The sequence below is a fragment of the Erinaceus europaeus genome, chromosome 2 (genome assembly GCF_950295315.1).
Source record: "Erinaceus europaeus chromosome 2, mEriEur2.1, whole genome shotgun sequence".
In the NCBI taxonomy this organism is placed as follows: Eukaryota; Metazoa; Chordata; class Mammalia; order Eulipotyphla; family Erinaceidae; genus Erinaceus; species Erinaceus europaeus.
This window is the reverse complement of record NC_080163.1, coordinates 64913949-64941612: the sequence shown is the minus strand read 5'-3', so window position 1 is coordinate 64941612 and position 27664 is coordinate 64913949. Positions and strand designations below refer to the sequence as shown.

Here is a 27664-nt window from a genome sequence, read left to right as displayed (position 1 = left end):
ATTTTATGTTAAATGTCTGATATGTCTTTTATACTACACTCATCTTTGAAAAATAACTTAGATGATTGCAGATTTCTACTTCAGAGTAACTTTCTGCAACTCTTTTAAATAATTTGTTTTCATTTATTTGCCTCTGGATTAAATATAGTCCTTAAATACAGATTTGGCATTCAGGCCATTAATTCTGGAGAAAATGTAGGCATTGTTTCTTCAGTTATTAATTATTTCTTTCATCAGTGGAGGATTTAAATTTTGTATTCAATGTTGTACTTAGTGGTGAATATGATACTTACATGCATGCTCCAATAATTGAGTTAATTTTGTCATAAAATGACCTAACCTTAATATTTATTTACTTTTGTAGTATTTTTAATTATTTGCCAGATGTCTTTCATTACTTTGATGAAAAAAAGTCATTAGCTGAGCACCTAAGATACAAATGCTAGAAATAAACTTATTGCTATCATTTCTGTGAATCATTTTATTTCTTATTTCCTTGATACAGATTACATCACCTAATCTTAATTTTTAAAGTAGACAAGTTTCTTAGCATTATCTTTGAGACATGTTTATTTTTATTTTGACTCAGGTCTGAAACTAGTGTCCAAACAGAAACCAGCAGGTAAGCAACTTAGGTAGAGTTTCTGATAAGTAAGTACATCATGAAAATTAAGAAAGAACATTTTTTGAAGCAGCCATAACTAACAACCTACTTATTAATATTTCCCATTCTAGTAACAAATATTAATGATCTTGATAATTTTCCTTCAGTTAACTAATTTTGTATTGTCTACTTTTTGATGTAATATGGGGAATACTAACATCAAAATTCTCATAGACAATGAATTACAGTTGTTTTGTGAAACTCATAAGTAGAACATTAAAAAATTTTGTTAGTGATTTAACATTGATTTACAAAATTATAAGATAACAGGGATACAACTCCACATGTTTCCCACCACCAGAGTTTTGAATCCCCAAATCCTCCACTATAAGTTGTGGTAGTTCTCTTGAGGTTGCAGATACAGAGTTAACTATGATTTCCTCAACTATCTGTCTATATTTGTATGTATTTGTCTCCTTCCCCCACTATGGTCCCATGTTTTTTTCCTTTCCAAGTCACACATACACCTATTACTGCATCCAAATGTCCTTCCCTTTTCCCTCTTATCCGGGTCCTGATGGGAGCTGGAGTTCGGAGCCCTCTGGTCATCTTCCCTCTATCATTTCTCCCTTACTGGGAGTACAGATCAAAATTGTTTGGGGGAGAGTGCAGAAGGTGGGAGTTCTGGTTTCCATAATTGTTTCTCCACTGGATGTGGGCACTGGCAGGTCGACTCATACTCCCAACCTGTTTCTTTTTGTTTTTTTAATTTTATTTATTAAAAGGAAACACTAACAAAAACCATAGGATAAGAGGGGTGCAACTCCACAAAATTCCCACTACCAGAACTCCATATCCCATCCCCTCCCCTGATAACTTTCCTCTCCTTTTCTAAGTGGGTTTTTTTTTTTCTAAGTCCCTGTTTCTAAGTGGGGTAGGGGTAAGTAAAGCATTTTTGCATCCTTTCCTATGAAATACACAAAGAAAGTTGTCACTCGTTCATATTCCATTTACATTCAATATGAATACGAGCAGCTCAGTCAATATGAATCATTAAATCATGATTACCTTACTTATGAGGAGTTTGTCTCTGACACAGTATCATAAACTAACTAAACTTCTGCATTTTCCACGGTCCTCCACAATCCATAGCTGTGTTAATAAGAGTTATCTGATATATATTTCTTTTTAAAAAATTTTTATTTATAAAAAGGAAACACTGACAAAAACCATAGGATAAGAGGGGTACAACTTCACACATTTCCTACCACCAGAATTCTGTATCCCATCCCCTCTCCTGATATCTTTCCTATTCTTTATCCCTCTGGGAGTATGGACCCAGGGTTATTATGGGATGCAGAAGGTGGAAGGTCTGGCTTCTGTAATTGCTTCCCCGCTGAACGTGGGCATTGGTAGGTCGATCCATACTCCCAGTCTCTCTCTCTGTCTCTATCTCTCCCCTAGTGGGGTGGGGTTCTGGGGAAGCAGGGCTCCAGGACACATTGGTGGGGTCATCTAAGTGTTGAGTTAAACATCATCCAGAACTTGGCCTTGTAATCTTACACAAGTCATCACATTTATTGGTTCACTCACCTTCCTTGTTCAGTGTTAGATTTTTTTTTTGTACTGTATGACACTTTCCCCCCTTCATAATTAAAATCAATTTATGGTAATTTTAGAAGTTAAGTTCTCTAGATGATATCCCAACATTATATCATTTCTGTCCTCTGACAACGTAATCCCCTCCAGTAAGGAAGTTATGACATTTCTATATCATTTATTTACTTTGTTTGGATGTCTCCTAACATAAAACCCCTCTATTTATCGACATAAGTTATGTCTCCAAACTAGGAAAAACAGTATTTTCTTTGTTTTGCTCATCACCAAGGGGGTTACGTGTTATATGGTACTCAGGTACTTTAAATCTGTCAAGCTTTTGCTTGCTTAGAATCTGTCTGTACATTACCTATACTCTCTGAAGTTTCTTGAGAGTAATGGCCATGCCTGTTTTGCTAACCAGTGCATGTTAGTATCTAGAGAGTAAATGTTCCATAAGTAAATGTTTAGTGAGTGAACATCACACACATAGTGAATTTTTTGTTTGTTTGTTTGTTTGTTTGTTTTTGCCTCCAGGTTATTTTGCTGGGGCTCAGTTCCTACACCAAGAATCTACTGCTCCTAGAGGCTATTTTTTTTTCCTTTTGTTGCCCTCATTGTTATTATTGCCATTTCTATTGTTGTTGTTGGATAGGGCAGGGAGAAATCAAGAGAGGGGGGAGAGAAAGACAGACACCTGCAGACATGCTTCACTTCTTGTGAAGCGACCTCCCTGCAGGTGGGGAGCCAGGGGGCTCAAACCAGGACCCTTACTCTAGTCCTTGCGCTTCGTGCCACGTGTGCTTAACCCTCTGTGCTACTGCCCAACCCGCGAGTGAAAATGTTTTAAGTGCTCCAGTTGTACCTTCACCATAGAGTAGTATGCCATATCTATAATCTTTTTTTTTTTTTTGTAGGAGTCACTAAATCAGATTAAAAGATTGCTATGGGCAATCTTACATAAGAAAATATATTTTGAATTCAAGGAATCAATTTTGAGCATTAACCCAATAGCTTGCATTTATTTAGCATATACCAGGAAAATTATTCTTGGATCCTTCTTTCATGCTTGGAAGACATTTTTTTTGTGCTGAAAATCAACATTTTATTCATGTCAGAACTTTCTTTTTTCCCTGGATATACAAATCTATTGGTTTGGGGAAAACTAACTAGATCAAAAAGGGATGCTTTCTGTTCAGAGTAGAAGGGAAAAAGAAAAGAACCTACAAATTTTTAAGATAAAAATTTCCCCAATAGAATGGTTTGGAAAAGTGAAAGAGGGAAATGGTAAAATTATACCTCTTACACTTAAATCTCTCTCTAGTCATATTATTTCTGTGTCAATTAACCCCACTTATTTTTTTCTTCGACTTGTTACTGACTTCCTTTATTTTGGTTGGTGCTTTAGAAGTAAGTGATTTTGCACTAGTTTATGGATACGTGTGAACATATGCTCTCTCTCACAGAACCTGGTGTATATCTAGGTTTTGGGACTTTGTTAGAAAGTGAACCACCTGGGATGGAATTAGAGAATACTATGAAAGGAAAGGTCTCACCAGAGTAATGAAGCTGAAGGGTTGTCATTCCACACGTGAAGTCTCTGGACACAGTCTGAGCTGAAGCATGTTGAGGTGGCAATCGTTGCGTTGATTAGGTTGCGATCGGCAGATGCAATATTATTTGATATGGCTTGGGAGAGGCATGCGGGAAAGTGGGCCCTATCCTAAGGTTCCAGGACTGGGGGAATAGAGGCTCTATAGTGGAGATGTGAGGTTCCTGCTGTCTTAGGGTTCAAAATGTCTATGTTCAGCGGGGAAGCAATTACAGAAGCCAGACCTTCCACCTTCTGCAACCCACAACGACCCTGGGTCCATGCTCCCAGAGGGATAGAGAATGGGAAAGCTATCAGGGGAGGGGATGGGATAATGGAGATTGGGTGGTGGGCATCGTGTAGAGTTGTACTCCTCCTACCCTATGGTTTTGTTAATTTATCCTTTCTTAAATAAAAAATAAATTAAAAAAAGTAAGTGATTTACAAGTATAAAAATGGAAGAATTCAAGGATTCTATTTTAGCTACTAACAATAATTAATATAAAAATAAAAAATTTGGCCAGTACTTATATTTTTACCACAGTTTTGCAAGTAAAGAAAAAGAACCCATAAACAAGTACAGTATAACTTTGTCAGATTGCACTGTATCAGTCTAAAAGTATTATTTTCTTATTTATTTTAGGTCTAAATCACAGGAAAGTACCTAAAGACAAAACAGTATGTAAGTACATTATGATGCATTTCTTAAAATAAATGTTTCAAAAATTTCCAAAATTTTATTTATTAATTACTGTTGGAGATAAAGAGAGTTTAACTATCTCACAGAACATGAATTAAAGGGGTTGAACTTGGGACCTCACACTTGAGTGTTCAAACCTTTATCCACTGCACCATTGTATAGACCCCAATATATATTTCAAATTTAAATGGCATTCACAATCCATAATTACTTTTTTGATACTTATTTCTTCATTCCCTTTTGTTGCCCTTGTTGTTTTCTTATTGTTGTAGTTATTGATGTCGTTGTTGTTGGATAGGATAGAGAGAAATGGAGAGAGGAGGGGAAGACAGAGAGGGGGAGAGAAAGACAGACACCTGCAGACTTGCTTCATCGCTTGTGAAGTGACTCTCCTGCAATTGGGGAGCAGGGCCTATAACCTGGATCCTTAAGCCAGTTTTTGAGCTTGGCACCACGTGCGCTTAATCCGCTGAGCTACCGCCTGACTACCCCATAATTAATTTTAATCTATTTATTGGGTAGATAGATTAGTAAAGTACTACATAAAAATGTATTAATCTACACTAATCTTGTTTTTAAATTTTATATTTATTTACTTTCTCTTTTGTTGCCTTTTTTAAATTGTTGTGGTACTTGTTATTGTTGTTGATGTGGTCGTTGTTAGATAGTACAGAGAGAAATGGAGAGAGGAGGGGAAGACAGAGAGGGGGAGAGAAAAAGAGGGGGGACAGACACCTGCAGACCTGCTTCACCTCCTGTGAAGCGACTCCCCTGCAGATGGGGAGTTGGGAGCTCAAACCTGGATCCTTAAGCTAGCCCTTGCACTTCACGTCACATGCGCTTAACTTGCTGTGCTGCACTCGACTCCCAGTCTACACTCATCTTATGGTTAATGAGTATGAATCAATAAATCTTTTTCCTCAGTTTAGTAATTTTTTTCTTTTTGGGGTATGCTCTTTTTTCATTGTGGCAAGATATCTAACATAAGATTTGCTGTTTTAACTACTTTAAAGTATATAATTCAGTGGTATTAACTTCATTCCCAGTATTTTTCTTTAAAAATTTTTTTTGTGATTAAAAAATGATTAACAAGACTGTAAGATAGCAGGGGTACAATTCCACAGAGTTCCTACTATCAGAGTTCTGTGTCCCATCTCCTCTACTAGGATCTTCCCTATTTATCCCTCTCTGGGAGTATGGACCAAAATTCTTTATGGAGTGCAGAAGGTGGGAGTTCTGGCTTCTGTAATTAGTTCTTCTGTAAATTGGACATGGACATTGGCAGGTTTATCCATACCCCCACCCTGTTTCTATCTTTCCCTAGTTTTGTAGGACTCTGGAGAGGTGAGAATTAGGGACATATTGGTGAGGTCATCTGCCCAGAAAGTCAGGATGGAATCATAGTAGAGTCTGCAAATAGGTGGCTGAAAGTAAGATCTAAAGCAGGACAGATTGTTTAATAATCAGGAACCTAAAGGTAGGGCCAGAACAGATGAAATTAGGGATCATTGAGTGGGAAGAAGCTAGGAACTCTATTTTAGTTATGTTCCAAGGGGCCCATGACTTTAGTGATTTTTGCCTGAGCTTAATAACTAACATGCAGGTGGACTAAAAATATTGTATGGAAAGATGGTGTCAGAGTTGAGAACAGGGCTAGAGAGCTGGATTAGGGCAGAGAGTAAGTCCCAAACATGAAGAAAGTATATAAATATCATTAACTGTTTGGCTCATCAACCTGACCTAGGGGCCATATCTATTCATATTTAGCACAGGAGCCTGTGTAACTTCTGAGTCCCTGTCAGTCCGAGCTTACAGCCCATGGTCACAGCTAGGAACATTTTAAGCTGCACTCATTTCAAGAGCAGTCTTTCTTTCAGAGTAGGGTGACCCAGCCTTCCTTTAAGTGGGGCAGTCCCTATGATTGCTACTTTATAGTGAGGGCAAGGTCCTGGAGAAGGCCACGAGAGGGCTTATGATGGGGTTCCTGCTTGAAGTAACTAGTGATGGTAGAGAGGGATCTATTAGAGGTCTAGGCCCATCATACCTGTTTGGGAATTCAAAGATTCTCTGATTAGAACCAGTAAATATATATATAATGTATTTGTTGGGAACTTGTCTTTTGGATAGAATGTAACTAGTTACAGTCAAATAACTAGAAATATGTAAATTAGCATTTAGAATTAATCTCATAATTACAGCCACTTTACCTCTTAAGTACTATATAGTACTATATATATAAGTACAATATATATATTATAATAATAATATAATATATAATATTATTATTGTAATATATATTATATATAATAATATATAATATATATATTACAATGCTATGACTTAAGAGGATTTGGAGCTGAATTGTGGTGCACTGAGTAGAGTGCTTGTTACCATGCTTGAAGACCCAGGTTTTTTTTTTAATATTTATTTTATTTATTTATTCCCTTTTGTTGCCCTTGTTTTATTGTTGTAGTCGTTGTTGGATAGGACAGAGAGAAATGGAGAGAGGGAGGGTAAGACAGAGAGGAGGAGAGAAAGATAGACACCTGCAGACCTGCTTCACCGCCTGTGAAGCGACTCTCCTGCAGGTGGGGAGCCAGGGTTCGAACTGGGATCCTTATGCCGGTCCTTGTGCTTTGCGCCACCTGCGCGCAGCCGGCTGCGCTACAGCCCGACTCCCTGAAGACGCACGTTTTAACCCTCAGTTCCCTTTTGAAAAGGGTTGGGGGAAAACTTCACGAGGGTAGAGTGGTGCTACACGTGTCTCTCCTGTCTCTCTATCTCTTACCCTCTATCAAAAGAAAATTTGGGGTGGGTTGGTGGTGCACCTGGATGAATGCACATGTTACAATGTGCAAGGACCCAGGTTCAAGCCCCCAGTCCTCACCTGCAAGGGAAAAGCTTTGTGGGTGGTGAAGCAGGGCTGCAGGTGTCCCCTCTTTATCTCCCCCTTCCTCTAGATTTCAGGTTGTCTCTATTCCAATAAATAAATAAATATAATAAAAACATTTTAGAAAGGGGAGAAGCCAAGAAAAAAGTTAAAAAAATGGCCACCAGGAGCTGTGGAGCCATGCAAGTACTAAGTCCCAGCTGTTACTTCTGATGTAAACAAATACAAGCAAAAAGACATAACAGGTGTTCATAAAGACCCTGCTTACAGTTTGTAAAACCAAGAAATTGCTTCATGATAACCACAGAATAATATTAATAATTATTTCAGTTTCTAAAAAGCTGCAAAGTTGTAATTTGATCCTTATACTCATGAATACTTGATTGTACGTGGGATTTGTTAAATTTTCTCATTTTGTAAACACTTCTGATTATGATGGCTCCTTGAAACTGTACAACATTGTCAATAAGTTATTCACAGCTAGATGATTTTATAAGGTAAGTTTTACTAATCTTTTCTATGATTCTTATTTTTCTGCCATATGAATCGGATTTTCTTTTGACCAACTCTGTAGGTTTTTTTCAGATTTATGGGAATTGTTTGCTATCAGTACTTTAAGAGTATGCCCTTATTCTCTTTCACAGTAACTAGCTTTTCCTTCAGAAGGCAGTGGATAAGACAGGAGTCACAAGAAGAAATGAAAATTCAGCTTTTCTTACCCGGGTCACAACTGAAGGAAGCAATAAACCAAGTGTGAACCAATTTATGACTCTGATGTTTTGTTTTTTTCTTCTCTTCCGCCACCCCTGAGTCTGCAGTTCCACTCTTTCCGGGCCCATAACTGAAGATAGTCATCTTCTTTCATCACCACCCCATATGGCACCCAGACTCCACTGCTCTCCCACCACTTTCTCTGGGTTGCCGTTTGTGATCCCAGGGACTACAGCTCTCCATCAGCTGCCTTTCCTTTCTTTTTTAAAAAAATACATCTTTTAAATTTTATTTATTTATTGGATAGAGACAGCCAGAAATCAAGAGGGAAAAGGGGTGGCAGAGAAGGGAGAGAGAGAGAGAGAGACACCTGCCACACTGCTTCACCTCTCGCAAAGCTTTCCCCTTGCAGGTGGGGACTGGGGGCTTGAACCCGGGTCCTTGCGCATGGTAAATATGTGAGCTCAAGCAGGTGCAACACCAGCCAGTCCCGCCCCCCCCCCCCTTAGTTTTCATTCCAGATAATGTGCCATGTTTCCCTTCCTGGTTGTTCTCATCTGACTAAACTGGTGCTTACAGGTGTTAATAGATCCAGATATTTGTCCATCTCAGCCCACCTACATTCCCAATCTAGGGACTGTGTTAGATGCAGAGGCTGTACTTTACCATCTGATAGTTTTCCTTTTTACTTAATTTAAAAAAAAAAAATAAATAAATAATTATTATTTTTACTGGACAGAGACAGAGAAATTGAGAGGGAAGGGGAAGATAAGGAGAGAGGGAGGGAGGGAGGGAGGGAGGGAGAGAGGGAGGGAGGGAGAAAGAGAGAAAGAGGCCTGCTGCGTACCTGAAGCTTCCTCAGTGCAAGTAGGTACTAGGGGCTTGAACCCAGGATTTTGCACATTGCAACAGGTATGCTCAACCAGATGTGTTATCACCTGGCCTCCTAAAATATATTTATTTTGAAGAGAGACAGAGAGAAATTAGGAGGGAAGGGGGAGATAAGGAGAGAGGGAAAGTAACACAGAGACAGAGAAACCTGTAGCAGTTTCACCATTTGTGAAGCTTATCCCAAGTAGATGGGGACCAGGGGCTTGAACCGGTGTCCTGGGCACTGTCATGTCTATACTGAATCAGCTGTGCCACTATGTGACCCCCCTAGACATCTCACTCTATCCACTACATTTTTCTTGCTTTTCAACTGGGTGACCTGATATAGAGACAGATTCAGAGAGTTTGGTTTTGGGTATCAAGGCATAAAGCTGAACCTTTTATCAGAATTTGGTTATCAGGATTGATAAAACTGAAAGTTTCTATCATTGTCCATTTTCTGCAAGACTTTATAAAAATTATTCACTTTTTGATAAGCCATAAAATTGTCTTTGTGGGGATATTTTAAATTATATAGTTTCATTTAAAGATAGAAGGTCATTCAGATTTTAAATGTTATCTTATGATATTTGTTTTGTTTATGTCTACACTCTGATCATCATTGTAATATATTTATCTTGCAAACCAAAAGAACAAATATACTTAACAATTTTTAGTTTGTTTTCCTTATGTTCCAAACAAGCAATCATGGGGAAAAAATGAGTGTAGTTAACAATGGATACAAAGCTAAGTGTATTGCATTAAATCAAAAGACTCCGGGGAAGATGAAGGAGCGAAGGGTGGAAGAGAACTTGGATATCCTGGTGCATAATGAAACTGTCACCATGTGCCACTAAGTACACTGTAGACCATTAACCTCCTCAAAAAAATAAGTGGTAACATATACTTATAGATTGCCTTCTCTTACTGTCTTTTTAAGTATATGTACCTTGCAGTGGGAACACAGAATATAGAACACTTCAGCCTTAGATTACATGAAATGGTAACTATTTGTACACTTTCCCCTTCTCTAAACACACAGAATATTGTTTCTCATGGTTTCCAGTATTAGGCTGGAAAAATATTTCATCATGTAGTAAGCAGGGATTTTCCATTTTTTCCCAATTTTAGTATCACTTTGCTGAGGAAAATTTTATTTATAGAATTATTCTTATGAGGATATATTCCCCTATTTCCCTAAGAGGACCACAGTGACAGAAAGAAGAATGAAGAGAACCAGAGCATCACTTTGGCATATGCTGTACCAGGGATCAAAATTGGACCTGATATTTGCAAGTCCGACACTTTAACACTGTGCCGCCCTCCAGACCACTATTGACACACTTGAAACAATAAATACTTTAAAAATGTCAGCAAATGAATAGGAGTTATAAAAATGGTCCTTATAATTGTAAATTACAATGACATAAATAAAACATTGTCAAACTCAATAGTTGAGTGAAAAAGAATCAGTGAGCTTAGAATTATTAGACATTAACCTGTCAGAACAAGTGAAAGAAAATGGCTCATGAAAATGCCTTGAAAGGCTCTGGATTGACAGCAGATGGTTTAATGTTTATGTTCTTGGGGTTCCAAAGAGAGGGAAAAAATAGTGTGAGGCTGAAATAAAAATAGTTTCAAAATGAATACTAGAATATTGATTTTACAGATACTTAGATTAACAGCCACAGCCCCGCCTAAGGGTGCTTTAATAGGGTTTCTGTTCAAAGACAGACATAAATATATATATATATATTTTCAATTTTCCCGTTTTTATTATTGTTGTAGTTATTGTTGTTGTTACTGATGACATCGTTGTTAGAGAGGAAATGGAGAGAGGAGGGGAAGACAGAGGGGGCAGAGAAAGACACCTGCAGACCTGCTTCACTGCTTGTGAAATGACCTCTCTGCAGGTGCGGAGCGGGGGGCTAGAACCGGGATCCTTAAGCCAGTCCTTGCACTTTGCGCCACATGCACTTAACGCACTGTGCTATAATACCACCGGACTCCCAACAGACATCTTTCATGGGGAGATGAGCAAGTGTACCCATGTGTCAACAGTGGTACTATAAACCATTAATGTCACCAGTAAAATGATAAAAAGGTCTTCCAACATGGAACTGTGAAGTCATATACCTTGTCACAGATGCTGCCACCTTACTTTTTTCTAGTTCACAATGTTGAGCTGAATAAATAGGGAGGAATCTGAGACTGAAGACACTGAAAAACCACTAGACATAATTCAGTGAGATGTGGATGATTTATTGTTTCATATTTTAAACAGTCAGCAGTGAAACATCTGATTGAAAAATGTTATTATAATATATTTTCTCCTTCTTGGTTTAATCCAGTTTTTGTGGTTTGGTAATTTCCTTTCTGTAGGCTATGATTGTTCAAGGCTGTGACTTTAAGAGAGAACAAACAACATCAACAAAGTGCCAGTGACCACCCCTCCTCACACCCCCTCCCACAACACCCGCACCCCTGCTGCTTCTCCTTTTCTTTGCCATCAAGGTTATTGCTGGGCCTTGGGAGCTACACTAGAAATCACTACTCCTGGTAGACTACAATTTCATCCTTTTTCCACTTTCTTTTTTTTTCTTTTTGATAGAGACAGAGAAAGATTGAGAGGGAGAGGGGAGAGAGAGAAACACTTGCAGCACTGTTTCACTGCTCATGAACTTTCCTCCCTGTAGGTTGTAAATTACCACTCAGTCCCTCCAATGATACTCTTTCCTGTTTCTGTTTTTTTGGTGCTAACATTTTCAATAAAATAACATCTATTTATGTTTATATTTTGTTTCCAAAACTATAGAATTTTGAGTACACCTACATGCTTCTATATGAGGTATCAGATGCATCACACCCCAGGCTGGGGGTATGGATCAACCTGTCAATATCCATATCCAGCAGAGAAGCAATTACAGAAGCCAGACCTCTGACCTTCTGCTCCCCATAGAGATCTTTGGTCCATACTCCCAAAGGGATAAAGAATGGGGAAGCTTCCAGTGGAGGGGATGGATATTGCATGCTGCTGGTGGGAGTTGTGTGAACTGTGCCCCTCTTATCCCACAACCTATTTGTTTATTGGTATTAAATCACTAATAATAAAAAAGCTGAAAAATAAGAAAACACAAAGCAGAACTTGGACTGGGTTTGGTGTATTGCACCAAAGTAAAACTCTAGGGTTGAGGGGAGGGTTCAGGTCTTGGAACATGGTGGCAGAGGAGGACCTAGAGGGATTTAATTGTTATGTGGAAAAACTGAGAAATGTTATACATGAACAAACTGTTGCATTTTCCTGTTGACTATAAACCATTAATCACCCATAATAAAGAAAAAAAAAGATGCATCACACCCACCACACTAAATTTCAGGAGTCATCGCCTCATCAAAATTCTCCTCTGTCCATTCCTGCTTTGCCACTCACCCTGTAGTAACCACCATAGTTTTCATTGAGTGTAAGCATTGGTTTTGTTAGTTTTATTTTGTTATTTAAAAAATTTTATTAGTGACAATATTGTTTTACAAAATTATGATTACAGGGGTATAATTCCACACCACTACCATTGTCAAAGTAGTGCAAGCAAATGTTTGATTTCAAATCATCAACTTATTTTTTGTCACTTTTTTTATTGAGGGGATTAATGCCTTACAGTTCATTCATCGACATATGCATACCATTTCATTATGTAACAGGTCCCCAATTTTTCTTCCTATCCTCTCTCCCCCTCCTCCCCCAGAGTCCTTTGCTTTGGTGCAATACACCATGTCCAGTCCATGTTTCACTTTATGCTCTTCCTCCCTGTTCCCTACTTTTAAAAAAAAAAAGCCATTTGATATTCATTCTTCTCTTTTTGGCTTATCTCACTCAACAGGATATTCTCAAGTTTCATCCAAAAGGATGGAAAAGAGATAACCTCATTGTTTTTAACAGCTAAGTATTATTCCATTGTGTATATATACACAAATTTTAAGACACTCATCTGTATTGTTTCTTATGAGATAGAGATATATAAAAAGAAAAGAGAGTGTTATGTTTGAGACGGTGACAGAGAAGCAAGAGCACTGCGTTGGTATAAACAGCTGTAGAGAATTGAACCAAGAGTCTTAGTTATACAATTCCTGTGATCTACTATCTGAATTATTTCCATGGCCACCATAATTGCAATTCTTTTTTTTTTTTTCTTGTCATCTCTGGGATTTCATTGCTCTGGGATGATTTTTTTTGGGTAGAAAAAGAGACAAAGATAGAGAGACAAAGATACCATAGCATCAAAGCTTCCTTCAGTGCAGTGCAGATCTGACTTGAACCTCATTCATATCTGTAACAAAGCAAGCACACTATAACAGCCACATTGTTCTGCACTCACCTTGCACTGTGAGACAACTTGCTGGTGCTGGTATTGCTACTGTCTTCGGATCTATAAATTTGAAAAAGTTATTTTAAAATGAGAAATGTGGAAATCTTTAAGAATTAAGTGACTATTAAATAAAAGTGTCTTTTTTCAACAAAACAAGTATAGTTGCAATATTTGAATAAGTGACTCAAGCCAGTGTTTTTATGTTAACTCTTGCCATTTTTATTTTAGGCTCGTTCATGTACTTATATCATATGCCATATTTATAAAGCCATGTTGGCTAGACCTGTGATTTTTTTTCCCCAGCTACCCAAGTCAAATTAAACCTAGACCATTTATTAGTATTAAAAAACTCAGTTTATTTATATTTATGTTTTGCTTCCTTTCATAATGCCTAATCATTTCTCCTCATCAATTTTTAGAAGTTAAATTTAAGGTAAATACTGCTGTGGTAAAACACAGTAGCTTGTAATGTCAATAATGACACTAAATACTTGAGTAACTGATTAAAGGGCAAAGAGTAACTTCATTTATCAATTTATCATACTCGAAAGTTGACAAGACCTTGGAAAGCTCTTGATATCTTCCATTTTAAAGTGGTATAAGGGATCATTTGAAGAACAGAAACAGTAAATGCACTTGTTCAAGATATCTCAGTTTTTACATGCAACATTTAGGAGTAAAAACTATGAGTTAAAACAAGATTTTCTGATGATAACTGCAATTTCCTAATGATTACAGGACATTGCTACCTGTCCCCTCATCTATTATTGTGAACTACACATGTATTTTATAATTAAGAATATCTTGAAAATTGAAAACACCAGGATTTAAGAAATAAATATGGAGGTAGGTTCACAGATACTATCTCTGATTTAAAGAAATATATAAAAAGGGCCTGACAATCTGTGCCTAAAAGTTCCTTGAAATGCAGTATTGCTTTTTTCTCATAAAGTTCATGGAAAAGATAACGTTTTAGATGTACAAGTGTACACCCCCCCCCCATTCATCTCTTTCCTAACATGAACCTGGTAGTAAACTGAATGGTTACACAATGGGAAGAAAAGAAAATAAAGAAGAATGTCAAGATAGCTTGAAATATATCCCTGGGCCTCTCTTAATATTGCTTTACATGTATTCAGAACATTCTTGAGTATTTTTCTTCACTTAATTGACAAGAGTAAGTAAATAAATATATACATATATACATATATATATACCTCTCATTTTCAGCTTCCTTCTTGTTGCATAGCTGTTTTAATTTATTCTTTGATATTGACACAACAGCAATAATGAGGAGCACAGGTAGAGAAATGTAAAAAATGAGTTGATACTGGTGGTTTGGCATGGTGGCATATTTGCTCAGAGAATTTCTTCCTAGAGTAGAAAATATCCACTTGAACTTATGTCAGTGATTTTTATGACTCAAATGAAAAGATGCAGAAGATATCATTATCAACACTTTTCTCTCCTGAACACTATTTTGTTCACATACTATGAGTATAATATGCTACTGCTGCCCCCAAATTATAGTAATACTAGAATGGACTATTACTAGTGTTTTAATGAGTTTCCAACCTTATACTATGTGGTGATTATTACTAATAGAAGGCAGTAAGTAATAATAAAGTTTGTTGATTTATTTACTACCAGAGCATTGCTCATTTCTGGCTTATCGTGGGGGGGGGGCAAGGGACTAAACCTGGGACATTGGGGCTTCAGATATGAGAGCCTTTTCTGTTATACAGAATGGTTTTATGCTATCTCCCTCACCCTTTCATGAAGTTTAAACACTCTTTTTTTTTTTTCTTCCAGAGTTATCACCGGGGCTTGGTGCCTACACTCTGAATCCACTGCTCCTGGAGGCTTCCCCCCAACCCCTTGTTGTTATTGCTGGATAGGATAGAGAGAAATTGTGAGAAGACAGAAAGGAGGAGATAAAGATAGGCACCTGAAGATCTACTTTGCTGCTTGTGAAGCAACCCCTCTCCCCCCCCCCCACCAGATGGGAAGTTGGGGGTTTGAACCAGAATCTTTACACTGGTCCTTCCTTGCTCTTCTTGCCATATGCGCTTAACCTGCCCCCCTAAACAGTACTATTATTTGCAGACAACAGAGCCTTGAGTTTGTGTGATTGTTCTGCCTTGGGGCTGTTTTTTTTTCTTTTTTTAAATTTTTATTTATAAAAAGAAAACACTGACAAAAACCATAAGATAAGAGGGGTACAACTCCATACAATTCCCACCACCAGAACTCCATATTCCATCCCCTCCCTGATAGATTTCCTATTCTTCATCCCTCTGGGAGTATGGACCCAGGGTCAATCTGGGGTGCAGAAGGTGGAAGGTCTGGCTTCTGTAATTGCTTCCCCGCTGAACATGGGCATTGGCAGGTCGATCCATACTCCCAGTCTGCCTCTCTCTTTCCCTAGTGGGGCGGGGTTCTGGGGAAACTGGGCTCCAGGACACATTGGTGGGATCATCTGCCCAGGGAAGTCCAGTTGGCATCATGTTAGCATCTGGAACCTGGTGGCTGAAAAAAGAGTTAACATATAGAGCCAAACAATTTGTTGACTAATCATGAACCTAAAGGCTGGACTAGTGCAGATGAAGAGTTGGGGGGGGGGTCTCCATTTTGTAGACAGCTAGTAGGCATATTTTAGTTATATTCCAAATAGCTATACTAGTTATTTATTTATTTTTTATATTTATTTATTTATTTATTTATTTTCCTGAGCCTGACATCTGATATGCAGGTGGATCCAAGTTATTGTTTGGGGAGATGATGTCATGTACTTTTATGGAAGGTGGGGGAGTAGAGCTGGCAAAATAGCTCACCTGGGTAGTGCACTGCTTTGTTATATGCATGATTTCAGGTCTGAACCCAGCCCACTGCACTGAAAGAAACTTTGGTGCTATGGTCTTTTTCAACTCTCTATGTCTCCATGCCTTCTCTGTCTTTATAAACAAATAAACAACTACAGCAACAAAACTGAACAAAACAATAACAGCAAAAATGAGAGAGAGAGAGAGACTAACCACCATACAGCTAGAACTTACATAGTAAATATCCAGTTCCTCTCAGTGACTTATTTCTAGTTCTCTCTTACTCTTTTCTAATACTCTTTTCTATCTCCATGGTTACTGCTGAGGCACAGTGCCTATACAATGACATCACCTTTCCCTCCCAATAGCCATACTTTTTCTTTCTTTCTTTTTTCCCTTATAGTTGGATAGAGAGAGAGAGAGAGAGAAAGAGAGAGAGAGAGAGAGAGAGAGAGAGAGAGAGAGAGAGAGACGGAGGAGGCAGGCACCTATAGCCCTGCCCCACTGCTCATGAAGCTTCCCTCTAACACGTGGGACTGGGAGATTGAATATAGGTAATATATGCTATCTATTTAGAATTAATTAAAATGTGGTATTGGAAAGAAAGAAAAAGAGAAAAAAAGAAAAAGATTTCTTATTCCTTATATATCTTTGTCCTAAGTATTTTTTGTTCTGTGGAAAAGATGTAACTTAAATCTATAGGCCTCTAGTTTTGTGGCATGCTATTTTGGATAGCTTTCCTTTCTTTTTTTAAATATATATTTTTAAAAATACTTATTTATTCCCTTTTGTTGCCCTTGTTTTATTGTTGTAGTTATTATTGTTGTTGTCATTGTTGGATAGGATAGAGAGAAATGGAGAGAGGAGGGAAGACAGAGGGGGCGAGAAAGATAGACACCTGCAGACCTGCTTCACTGCCTGTGAAGCGACTCCCCCTGCAGGTGGGGAGCTGGGGCTTGAACCAGGATCCTTATGCTGGTCCTTGCACTTTGTGCCACCTGCACTTAACCTGCTGCGCTACTACCCAACTCCTGATAGCTTTCTTTTCTTGCTGACCCTCCCCTTCTTCCCAGAGGACAGAATTTTCAGTCCCTTAAATCACCCTTCCTTTCTTTTTCTCATTGTCACCTGTAATAGGAGTTATTTAAGCTGAGTTCTAAGACCATATGACCAGTTATTCAGATTTTCTGAATTTCTTCCATGTGGACAGGAAGTATATATGTTGCTAACGCCTTTCTCTCTTTTTTTTCTTACTAGTCTGCCTCAGGCTTGTTTATGTGCTTAATCTTAAAGAACCCAGAAGGTGGTTTGAGGAGACAGCATAATGGTTATGCAAAATAGTCTCATACCCGAGGCTCCAAGGTGTTAGGTTCAATACCTAGCGCCACCATAAGTCAGAGCTGAGCAGTGTTCTGCTCTCTCTCTCTCTTTCTCTCTCTCTTTCTCACTCTGTATCTCTATTATTAAAGTAAAATAAATAAAAATGAAAAATCCAGAAAGACAGGAAAATTTCTACTTCCCACTATGATATTTAGTTGCTCTTACTACACTGTCTCCCCAACAACTTAAAAATCATCTCATTGCCTCCCTGGATGCAGTACGCCAAGCCCGCTGGCAACTCACGGAAAGTCTGAACTTCACCCACTCAAGTAGGAAGGCCTGGAAGCTTCTTCACAGACTGGGTGCCAGTAGCCAACCCCCTCCTGTCTCCCATCCTTCCGTATCTCCAAACTCAGTGGCCAGTCACCTAACTCAAGTTGGACGTGCTAAGATCGACCCAGTCAGGAAAAGAGAAATTTCCCATGAGTGGTCATCCCTCTTCCGGTTATCTTGTCCATCTCCAAAAATCTCTCCCTTTACACTGTCTGAACTGGAAGACACTTTGAAGAGGGTTAAACTGGGAACAGCTGCTGGCTATGATAACATCACCCCAGAACTCATTCTTAACCTGGGTCCCGCGGCAAAGAAGTGGCTCGCTTCATTCCTGTCCCACATCTTGGAATCTGAGTCTATGCCCAAAGTTTGGCGTCGTGCGAAGATTATAGCGGTTTTGAAACCAAAGAAAGACCCAACACTGGCCGCCAGCTATAGACCAATTTCTCTCCTCTCTGTGTGTTACAAACTCCTTGAGAGGCTGCTTCTGTCACGTATTTCTCATCTTACAGAGAAATTCCTATCACCCGCCCAGGCTGGTTTCCGCCCAGGAAGATCTACCTGCGAACAAGCCCTGGCCCTCTCAACTTACATTGAAAATGGACTCCAGAAGAATTTAAAGACAGGTGCTGCCTTTGTTGATCTCACAGCAGCCTATGACACGGTCTGGCACTGTGGTCTCCTAGTCAAGATCTCAAGATGCCTGCCTCCATGGGTGGCCAACACTATATCGTTTCTTCTCCAAAACAGAAGATTCCGGGTGCATCTGGGTGACAAGTCTAGCAGATGGAGACTTGAGACAGTCTCAAGTGGCCTCCCCCAGGGCTCTGTTCTGGCTCCTACGCTATTTAATATTTACATCAATGACCTCCCAGAAACTTCTTCAAGGAAGTTCATCTACGCCGATGACATCTGCTGTGCAACTCAGGCATCCAAGTTCGACATCCTCAAGGAAACACTCACGAAAGACATGTCTCTGATATCTGATTACTGTAAAAAATGGCGACTAATCCCTAGCACTGCAAAAACGGTATAATCTGTTTTCCATCTACACCATGCCTCGGCCTCGCGTGAGCTTAATATGCAGCTTGGTGATACAAGAATCCGGCATGGAGCTCAGCCAGTCTATTTTGGCGTTACTCTCGATCGCACACTGTCATTTCACGAACATCTCATAAAAACTGCGGCAAAGGTGGGTGTGAGGAATCACATCATTGCAAGACTGGCCAGCTCCTCATGGGGCGTGAGCGCTTCCACATTACGATCATCATCTCTGGCATTATGCTATTCCACTGCAGAATACTGTGCCCCAGTATGGTTCCATAGCCCCCATGTCCACTTGGTCGATTCCAAATTATATTCCTCCGTGAGGATAATTTCTGGAACCATCCATTCCACCCCAGTTCCATGGCTGCCAGTTCTTAGCAACATCGCCCCGCCAGATATTCATCGGGATGCGGCATCATCTAAGTTCATTTCCCACGTCTACGCTCGACTGGACCTGCCAATATAGGTGGATATCTTTGCCCACCCTGTCCAACGCTTGACGTCTCGTCACCCAATCTGGTCCCCTACGCCTACACTGAACTTCTCTGTTCCAGACTCTTGGAAACAGAGTTGGAAGTCAGCTGAGGTCAAGAACAAACACCTCATCACAGACCCCTGCAATCGTCAACCCAGCTTTGACCTAGCACGTTATGATTGGGCCCTCCTCAATCGCTATCGAACAGGCCATGGCTGGTGTGCCGCTATGTTCCATCTCTGGGGAGCCAGAGACGACCCGAACTGCCCCTGCGGCTCCAGACAGACTATGACCCACATAGTCAATGACTGCCACCTCTCCAGATTCAAAGGAGGTCTCGAAACTTTACATCAGGCTCAACCTGACGCTGTTGACTGGCTACGGAAGAAGGGCAAACGCTAGAAGAAGAACTACACTGTCTCCCCAACAACTTAAAAATCAGTGGGCACTAAATATTTATCAAAGATTTTTTAAATATTTATTTATTTTCCCTTTTTGTTGCCCTTGTTTTATTGTTGTAGTTATTATTGTTGTTATTATTGATGTCGTCATTGTTAGATAGGACAGAGAGAAATGGAGAGAGTAGGGAAAGACAGAGAGGGGAAGAGAAAGATAGACACCTGCAGATCTGCTTCACTGCTTGTGAACTGACTCCCCTGCAGGTGGGGAGTCGGGGGGTCAAACTGGGATTTTTTAGGCCAGTCCTTGCCCTTTGTGCCATGTGCACTTAACCCGCTGTGCTACCACCCAACTCCCTCAAAGATTTTTTAAGTATGCAGAAATATTAGAGATTGTTAAAAAAAATAACTCCAGAATTGATAGCTAAGCCTGACTTTGATTCATTTCTGACTGATAAATGTCTACATCTTCCTCATTAGTTTTTTTATGAGGTTTTTGCTATTGATTTTTTTCAATTAACTTCTTTTTCTTTTAATTTATTTATTTATAAAGTGGAAACACTGAATAGACTATAGGATAGACCACCAGAGCTCCATATCCCATCCCCTCCCCTATTCTTTCCTATTCTCTATCCCTCTGGCAGTATGGGCCCAGGGTCATTATGGGATGCAGAAGGTAGAAGGTCTGACTTCTGTAATTGCTTCCCCACTAAACATGGGCATTGACCTCATTAGTATGTGTGTAGTGTGTGTGTGGCCAGGGCTATGTGAAGGCATGGTGCCTGACCAATGAATCCAGTTCTTCCAGAAGCCTTTTATTTCCTTCTTCATTTATTACTATTATTTTTTATTTTATAGAGACAGAGAGAGAAAAAAGTGAGAGGAAAAGAGAAAGAGAGAGAGATACCCACAGCATTCCAAGTGGTAGCACTTCTAAAACATCTCTCTGCAGGTGGGCACTGGGGACTTAAGCCACAGAGTTTGAACAAAGGTCCTTGCATGTGGTAATATGTGTGCTCTATTGGGTGTGCCATAACTGGATTCCCTTCATCAGGTGGTATCATTGTATATTAGGATCTGTTTTATTTTTAAGTATATGATCTATGTGACTCCACAAGCTACACATATATAGAATGTATTTTCTGAATTTATATAGCATCAAGTTTTTGTGAGGCATTAAGCCAGCCCCCGTGCTCCCCCTGCATTGCTGATAGTATGGCCTATTTATATAATCATTGTTTTGCCTGAAAGATTCCACACCCATTCCTTTGATCTATCTTCTTTCTACCCACCCTTCCTGCAGGGTAACATTAATCCCACCAGTTAAAACCATCACAACAGTTGTTAAGGAAGTTCCCAGCGTGCCCTTTTCCTTTCTCCACTGCCTTTTCCTAGCCATTTCCATTTCCTACTTGCCACTTCCGGTTTTATCCTATAAAAGTCACTTCTGTTTCTGGCTTCTCTTCTCCTCTTTCCGTGACCCAACCTGGAGGAGGGCAGACATGCAGACAGGGGGAGGCAGACTCCAGTCATTGCAGTTTGGCGCCATGTGGCTTAACCCACTGCACTTACGCCCAACTCTGGGGCTCCCGCATGAATTTGCCATGTATATGACTCAAATTCAAATCTGGTTCCCATTGCACTGACGGAAGCTTTGGTGCTCTTGTCTATCACTCTCTCTCTCTCCCTCCCTCTTTCTCTGTCTCCATATACAAAATAAAACATTAATAAAATTAAAAAATGGAAAAACCATAAAATTAAAACATATTACTTATACTTGATTATTTTACTTATTTACCTTGGGAGAGAGAAAGAGAAATTGAAAGAGATGTGAGAGATTGAAAGGGAGCGAGAGAGAGATTATCTGTAACACTGCATCACCTCTTGTGCAGTTTTCCCCCTGCAGGTAGAGACCAGGGACTTGAACCCGAGTCCTTGTACATTGTAACATCTACACTACCAGATGCGCCATCACCAGACCCCATGACCCCTAGTCTCAGTACTTTTTAGATACATAAGTATTTAGATTCTTTCATATGCAGATAACTCAGCACAAAACACACAAACACATATCTGTGCATATGTATACTTACGTAATTATAATTACATGGGTAATGCTATAAAATAGTATAGTACTCATACATATTTTTCTATGAAAATATCCATGACACATTAACAAAAATTGATGATGTCCTGGCAACAAATAAATCCATCAAAATTTTTATAATTTGAGGTTTATATAGGCCATATTCTGCTAACATGTCAGTAATATTCAAAATAAATAGATAACAAAGCAAAACTGAGTTCCTTAAGATCATTGTGCTTCTCAGACTCCCTATGCCCCGCACATGTATTCATCATTACAAGGCCTCTCCTAGATTGACTCCAAGGTGCTTTCTGGGCATCCTAAGGCTTGCTTGACTGGTTAAGGGACACAGAAGGGACCATGTGGAGAGCAACCATGCATACTAGCTCTGGCTTTCAGAGTCAACTTACAGACTTCAGAAAGAAGACTGAGGTCTATGTTAACAGATCAGAGGAAACTAGCTGCCTTGGATTCTCCTGACTCCCAATCACTTCTTTTTGTTTCACAAAATAATAATAATAAATAAAGCCTTTCCAAAAGACAGTAATGTCGGAACAAAAATGGTTACACTTAAAAAAGATTATCTTCCATTCATACCTTTGATTACAAAACACAGGTAACACACTTTTACTAGATTTAACCTAAATTATCCTGTGGGGGAACAAAAGTGGAAACTTTATAACATCTGTTTTCTTTGATTAATAAAATTTTAAGATACTGACCAGTTGGAGTCAAATGTCCATCATCAATACTTCCAAATCCAGTTTCATTCTTGTCACAACTAGGAGGAGCAAAGCCCTTGTCACAGTGGCAATGATTAAAATTGTTGCAAATCTGTAATTATCAGAAGATAGAAAAATTTTGTATACAAAAATTGCTTTTGATACAGGTTAATGAATATATATTTTTTCCTGCCTCCAGGGTTATTGCTGGGGCTTGGGGCTGGCACAATGACTCTGTTGCTCCTGGTGGTCATTTTTTCCATTTTACTGGACAGGACAGAGAGAAACTGAGAGAGGAAGGAAGATAGAGAGGGAGAAAAACACCTACAGACCTGCATCAGCACTTGTGAAGTGACTACTCTGAAGGTGGGGAGACAGGGGTTCCAACCTGGATCCTTGCGGGGGGTCCTTGAGCTTTGTACTTAATCTGCACTTAACTTGGTGCACCTCTACCTGAATGCACCACATGAATATTCTATACTCATTCAAAAAGAATCTACTCCAGAAAATGTGTTAAGTAGACAGATTCAACAATATCCCACAAAATTTCTGTTATTTTTTGTTCTTTTTGGAAAATACATCTAGCTCCTGTTGCCCTGCTTTTCTCTCTTTTTCCTTTCCTTTCCTTTCCTTTCCTTTCCTTTCCTTTCCTTTCCTTTCCTTTCCTTTCCTTTCCTTTCCTTTCCTTTCCTTTCCTTTCCTTTCCTTTCCTTTCCTTCCCTTCCCTTCCCTTCCCTTCCCTTCCCTTCCCTTTCCCTTTCCTTTCTTTTATTTTTATATATTCTTTTTTATATATATTCATTTTTTATTTATAAAAAGGAAACACTGACAAAAAAAAAACCCATAGGATAAGAGGGGTACAACTCCACACAATTCCTACCACCAGGTCTCCGTATCCCATCCCCTCCCCTGATAGCTTTCCTATTCTTCATCCTTCTGGGAGTATGGACCCAAGGTCATTAAGGGATGCAGAAGGTGGAAGGTCTGGCTTCTGTAATTGTTTCCCTGCTGAACATGGGCATTGGCAAGTTGATCCATACTCCCAGCCTGTCTCTCTCTTTCTCTAGTGGGGTGGGGTTCTGGGGAAGCAGGGTTTCAGGACACACTGGTGGGGTCAGCTGCCCAGGGAAGCCTGGCTGGCATCATGTTAGCATCTGGTGGAACCTGATAACATATAGAGCCAAACAAGTTGTTGACTAATCATGAACCTGAAGGCTGGAATAATTCATATGAAGAGTTGGTGGGTTTTGTAGATAGTTAGTAGTCCTATTTTAGTTATGTTCCAAAGAGCCCATGACAATACTAGTTTTTTTTTTTTTCCTGAACCTGACATCTGATATGCTGGTGTATCCAAATTATTGTCTAGGGAGATGATGTCATAGCTGGAAAAAGGACCAGAAAGCTGGATCAGGGAAGAGAGTATCTCCCAAATATGGGAAAGGTGTATAAACATTGTAAAAAAGTAAACCCCCATAGATTTGATCTGATTTTGGGCCCATATTCAGCTTTTTATAGCTTCTTTCAATTATTTTTACATCTTGATTCAAATATTGATAAGTACCAATAACCTGTCATCAACTACTATTTTTTTCTGGCTTTACAGAGCGAACTAGACTCTGAGTTAACTAGCAAGACTAACAAGAAAGACTTTTAGCTACCAGCTTTGTTTTTCTCTCTGTAGTAATAAGATGATTTAAGTTATATAGTTTATAGTACATTCATCTAATTTTAAAAACCATTTTAAACATTGAATCATCTGAAATGTTTATACTTTTATCTTTGTTAGTAAATAGTTTGGCAAGATTTCTTAAGAAAGTAAGATTGAAGTTATACATTATAGATTATTGAATTATATCAGAAAACAAATGTTTTTTACATCAAATTGTTTTTTAATTTATAAGTTGTTTATTGAATTATGAAAAGAATGTTGCTAAAATTAACACTGAAATTACATACCCCGTGTTCTTGGCAATCTATAATAGGATCACATTTTCCCATATGAGGCTGGTGACGAATTTCTTTACAGGAAAAGTTGACACAATACTACAACAAAGCAAATGAAAAAATAGTCAACAAGAAGATTCTGTGCATGGACAACATATTAGAAATTCAAAGAAACTCCAGAATTCATAGTACGAACAACTGACATAAAACCCAGTGAAAAAACAATCATTGCAATTACATTAAAAATAAATGTGAAGGGGGAGCGTTGGGCAGTAGTGCAGCTGGTTAAGTGCACATGGCATGAAGCACAAGGACTGACTAAGGGCCTTGGTTGGAGCTACTGGCTCCCCACCTGCGGGGGTTGGAGGGTTGCCTCACAGGCAGTGAAACAGGTCTGCAGATGTCTATCTTTCTCTCCCTCTCTCTGTCTTCCCTTCCTCTCACGATTTCTCTCTGTCTTGTCCAACAACAATAACAATAATGACAACAACAAGGGCAACAAAATGGGAAGAAATGGCCTCTAGGAGCAGTGGCTTCATAGTATAGGCACCGATTCCCAGCAATAACCCTGGAAGTAAAATAAAATAAAATGAAAATATAAAAATAAAATAAAAAAATAAAATAAAATAAAAATATAAAATAAAATAAAAATATAAAATAAAATAAAAATATAAAATAAAATAAAAATAAAATAAAATAAAAATATAAAATAAAATAAAAATATAAAATAAAATAAAAATATAAAATAAAATAAAAATAAATGTGAAGGGAGTTAGGCGGTGGCACACCCAGTTGAGTACACACACTACCATGGCTAAGGACCCAGGTTCAAGCTCTTGGTCTCTACCTGCAAGAGGGAAGTTTCATTAGTGGTGAAGCGGTGTTGTAGCTCTCTCTCTCTCTTCCCCTGTCTTTCTCTACCCTCTCAATTTCTCTCTGTCCTATCAAAGTAAAAAAAAAAATCTGAAATAAGCTTCACGCTTCAGATTATTGTGATATAATCATATGCAAGGACTTGGAAATTTAGCTTTCTTACAAACACCAGTAATTTTCTTAGAGAAATATCTTGACTAACACTGTTCTTAGTTTGTTAATGTCAATAATCATCTGAGGGACATTCAAAGAACATATACAAATATTTCTTCTTTTTTTGTTTCCATGGTGATAGATTGATTCTAGGACTACTTACTTTTAAAAATCTTACTTAATTTTTTTAGGGGGGAGTCGGTATAGTTCAGGGTGTTAAGTGCATGTGGCAAGAAGTGCAAGGACCAGCGTAAGGATCCCAGTTAGAGCCCCTGGCTCCCCACCTGCAGGGGACTCACTTCACAAGCAGTGAAGCAGGTTTGCAGGTGTCTTTCTCTCCCTCTCTCTGTCTTCCCCCTCCTCTCTCCATTTCTCTCTGTATTATCTAAATAATAATAATAATTAAAAAGAAATAAATTTTAAAAAATTACTTATTTTTTTATTGGGGGTAGTTAATGGTTCATAGTACAGTTGTTGACTCATAGGTACACTTCTTTCTAAGGTCAAGGAGACAGCATAATAGTTATGTGAAAGTCTTCCATGTAGAGGGCTCAGTCTCTACCTGTAGAAAACAACACCTACCACCACCATAAGCCAGAGCTGAGTAGTGCTCTTCTCTATCTCTGTATCTTCCTCATTGTATCTCTCTCATTAAAATAAAAAACAACTATAATTTGAAAGAATAAATCTACTTCTAATTAGTGTATTCTGGGTAATGCTTTCTCCTTGATAATTTTCTTCTTTCTTAAATTTTTTTTCATTACCTTTATTTGTTAGAAAGAGCCATAAATCAAAAGGAAGGGGGAGATAGACAGGAAGAGAGAAAGGAGACACCTGCAGCACTGCTTCACCAATTGTGAAACTTTCCCCATATAGATGGGGGACTGGGGTTCTTGTACATTGTGACATGCGCGCTCAACTAGGTGCATCACCACTCAGCTCCCAATAATTTTTTTAATTTTAAAAATATTATCTGTTATCTTTATAATTTATATTTGTATTAGTTTTATAATTTAAAAGAGTGAAAATATTTAAATACTAAAATTATTGGGAAAATGTGCTAAAATTTGGACAGAGTTTTGTTTCTAGGTGATGGAAGTGTGAATAATTTCTTTCCTCTTCTTCCAAATAATGTACTTTTCAATTATATTTGGTATATGCATATTGTTCCATAATGGAAAATTTACACACTTTAAAATAAATAAATTGTAATTTATCCAGAAAATGTTAAGTGTAAGGAAGTTCTCTAGAAGTCATATAAACTAACTACCATAAAAATGTATAAGAAAAAATTGCAAAAGAGAAAGACTGGAAGCCAGTAAAGTGTGTACCTTACCAAGACTGGAGCCCTGGGTTCTATCCTCAGCACTAGAGGGGAGTTCAGTGGGCAGTGTATCAGTGTATCTCCTGTTTCCTCTATCTGTCTTGCTCTTGTTTACCTCTCTTTCTTCCTTCCTTCCTACTTTCTTTCCTCTCTTTCTTTCCGTTTTTTTTTTTTTAATCGATTTAATAATGATCGACAAGACTTTAGGATCCACACAATTCCTACCACCAGAGTTCCACATCCCCATCCCCTCCACTGGAAACTTTCCTATTCTTTTTCCATCTGGGTATATGGACCCAGGACCATTCCTTTTCTTTCTCTAAGGATGTATTAATAGTCCAGGTCCCCTTAGATAGAGCATAGGTTCACCCGTGCCCATAAACTAGGAGAAAAATATATACCTGAAAGCAGAAGTACACAAGAGCATGCAGGGAATACCCCCAACACTTCATCTGCACTATTCCCGTCTTTAGGTCCATGATAGTTAAACAATTTGTTTGGCTTTGTATGTTAACTCTCTTTTCAGCCACCAGGTTCCGGATGCTGACCAGACTTCCCTGGACAGACGACCCCATCAGTGTGTACTGAAGCGGCCCACCCTACTAGGGAAAGAGAGAGGCAGACTGGGAGTATGGATTGACCAGTCAACGCCCATATTCAGCGGGGAAGCAGTTACAGAAGCCAGACCTTCCACCCTATGCAACGCACAAAGACCCTGGATCCATACTCCCAGAGAGATAGAGAATGGGAAGGCTATCAGGGGAGGGGGTGGGATGTGGAGATCGGGTTATGGGAATTGTGCGGAATTGTACCCCTCTTATTCTATGGTTTTGTTAATGTC

The 27664-nt window shown here is 38.8% G+C and overlaps 2 protein-coding genes across 3 annotated transcripts in view; one reads left to right on the top strand and one right to left on the bottom strand.

Annotated features, from left to right (window-relative positions):
- Nucleotides 1-8143, top strand: part of LOC103107899 (disintegrin and metalloproteinase domain-containing protein 32-like) — a 104185-nt gene extending 96042 nt beyond the window's left edge. Inside the window, exons 22-24 of the mRNA XM_060182322.1 lie at nt 590-622; nt 4435-4473; nt 8026-8143. Of these exons, the coding sequence (XP_060038305.1) occupies nt 590-622; nt 4435-4459 (58 nt within the window). The 3' untranslated portion in view covers nt 4460-4473; nt 8026-8143. The remainder of the gene's footprint in view (nt 1-589; nt 623-4434; nt 4474-8025) is intronic.
- Nucleotides 8144-11203: 3060 nt separating this feature from the next.
- LOC103107901 (disintegrin and metalloproteinase domain-containing protein 5-like) overlaps nt 11204-27664 on the bottom strand; it is an 84375-nt gene continuing 67914 nt past the window's right edge. For both annotated transcript variants that reach the window (XM_060182287.1, XM_060182297.1), the window contains 5 exons: nt 24486-24572; nt 22530-22641; nt 14544-14700; nt 13336-13386; nt 11204-11367 (listed from right to left, as the gene is read on the bottom strand). In XM_060182287.1, coding sequence (XP_060038270.1) covers nt 11346-11367; nt 13336-13386; nt 14544-14700; nt 22530-22641; nt 24486-24572 — 429 coding nt within the window. In that variant the 3' untranslated portion in view covers nt 11204-11345. The remainder of the gene's footprint in view (nt 11368-13335; nt 13387-14543; nt 14701-22529; nt 22642-24485; nt 24573-27664) is intronic.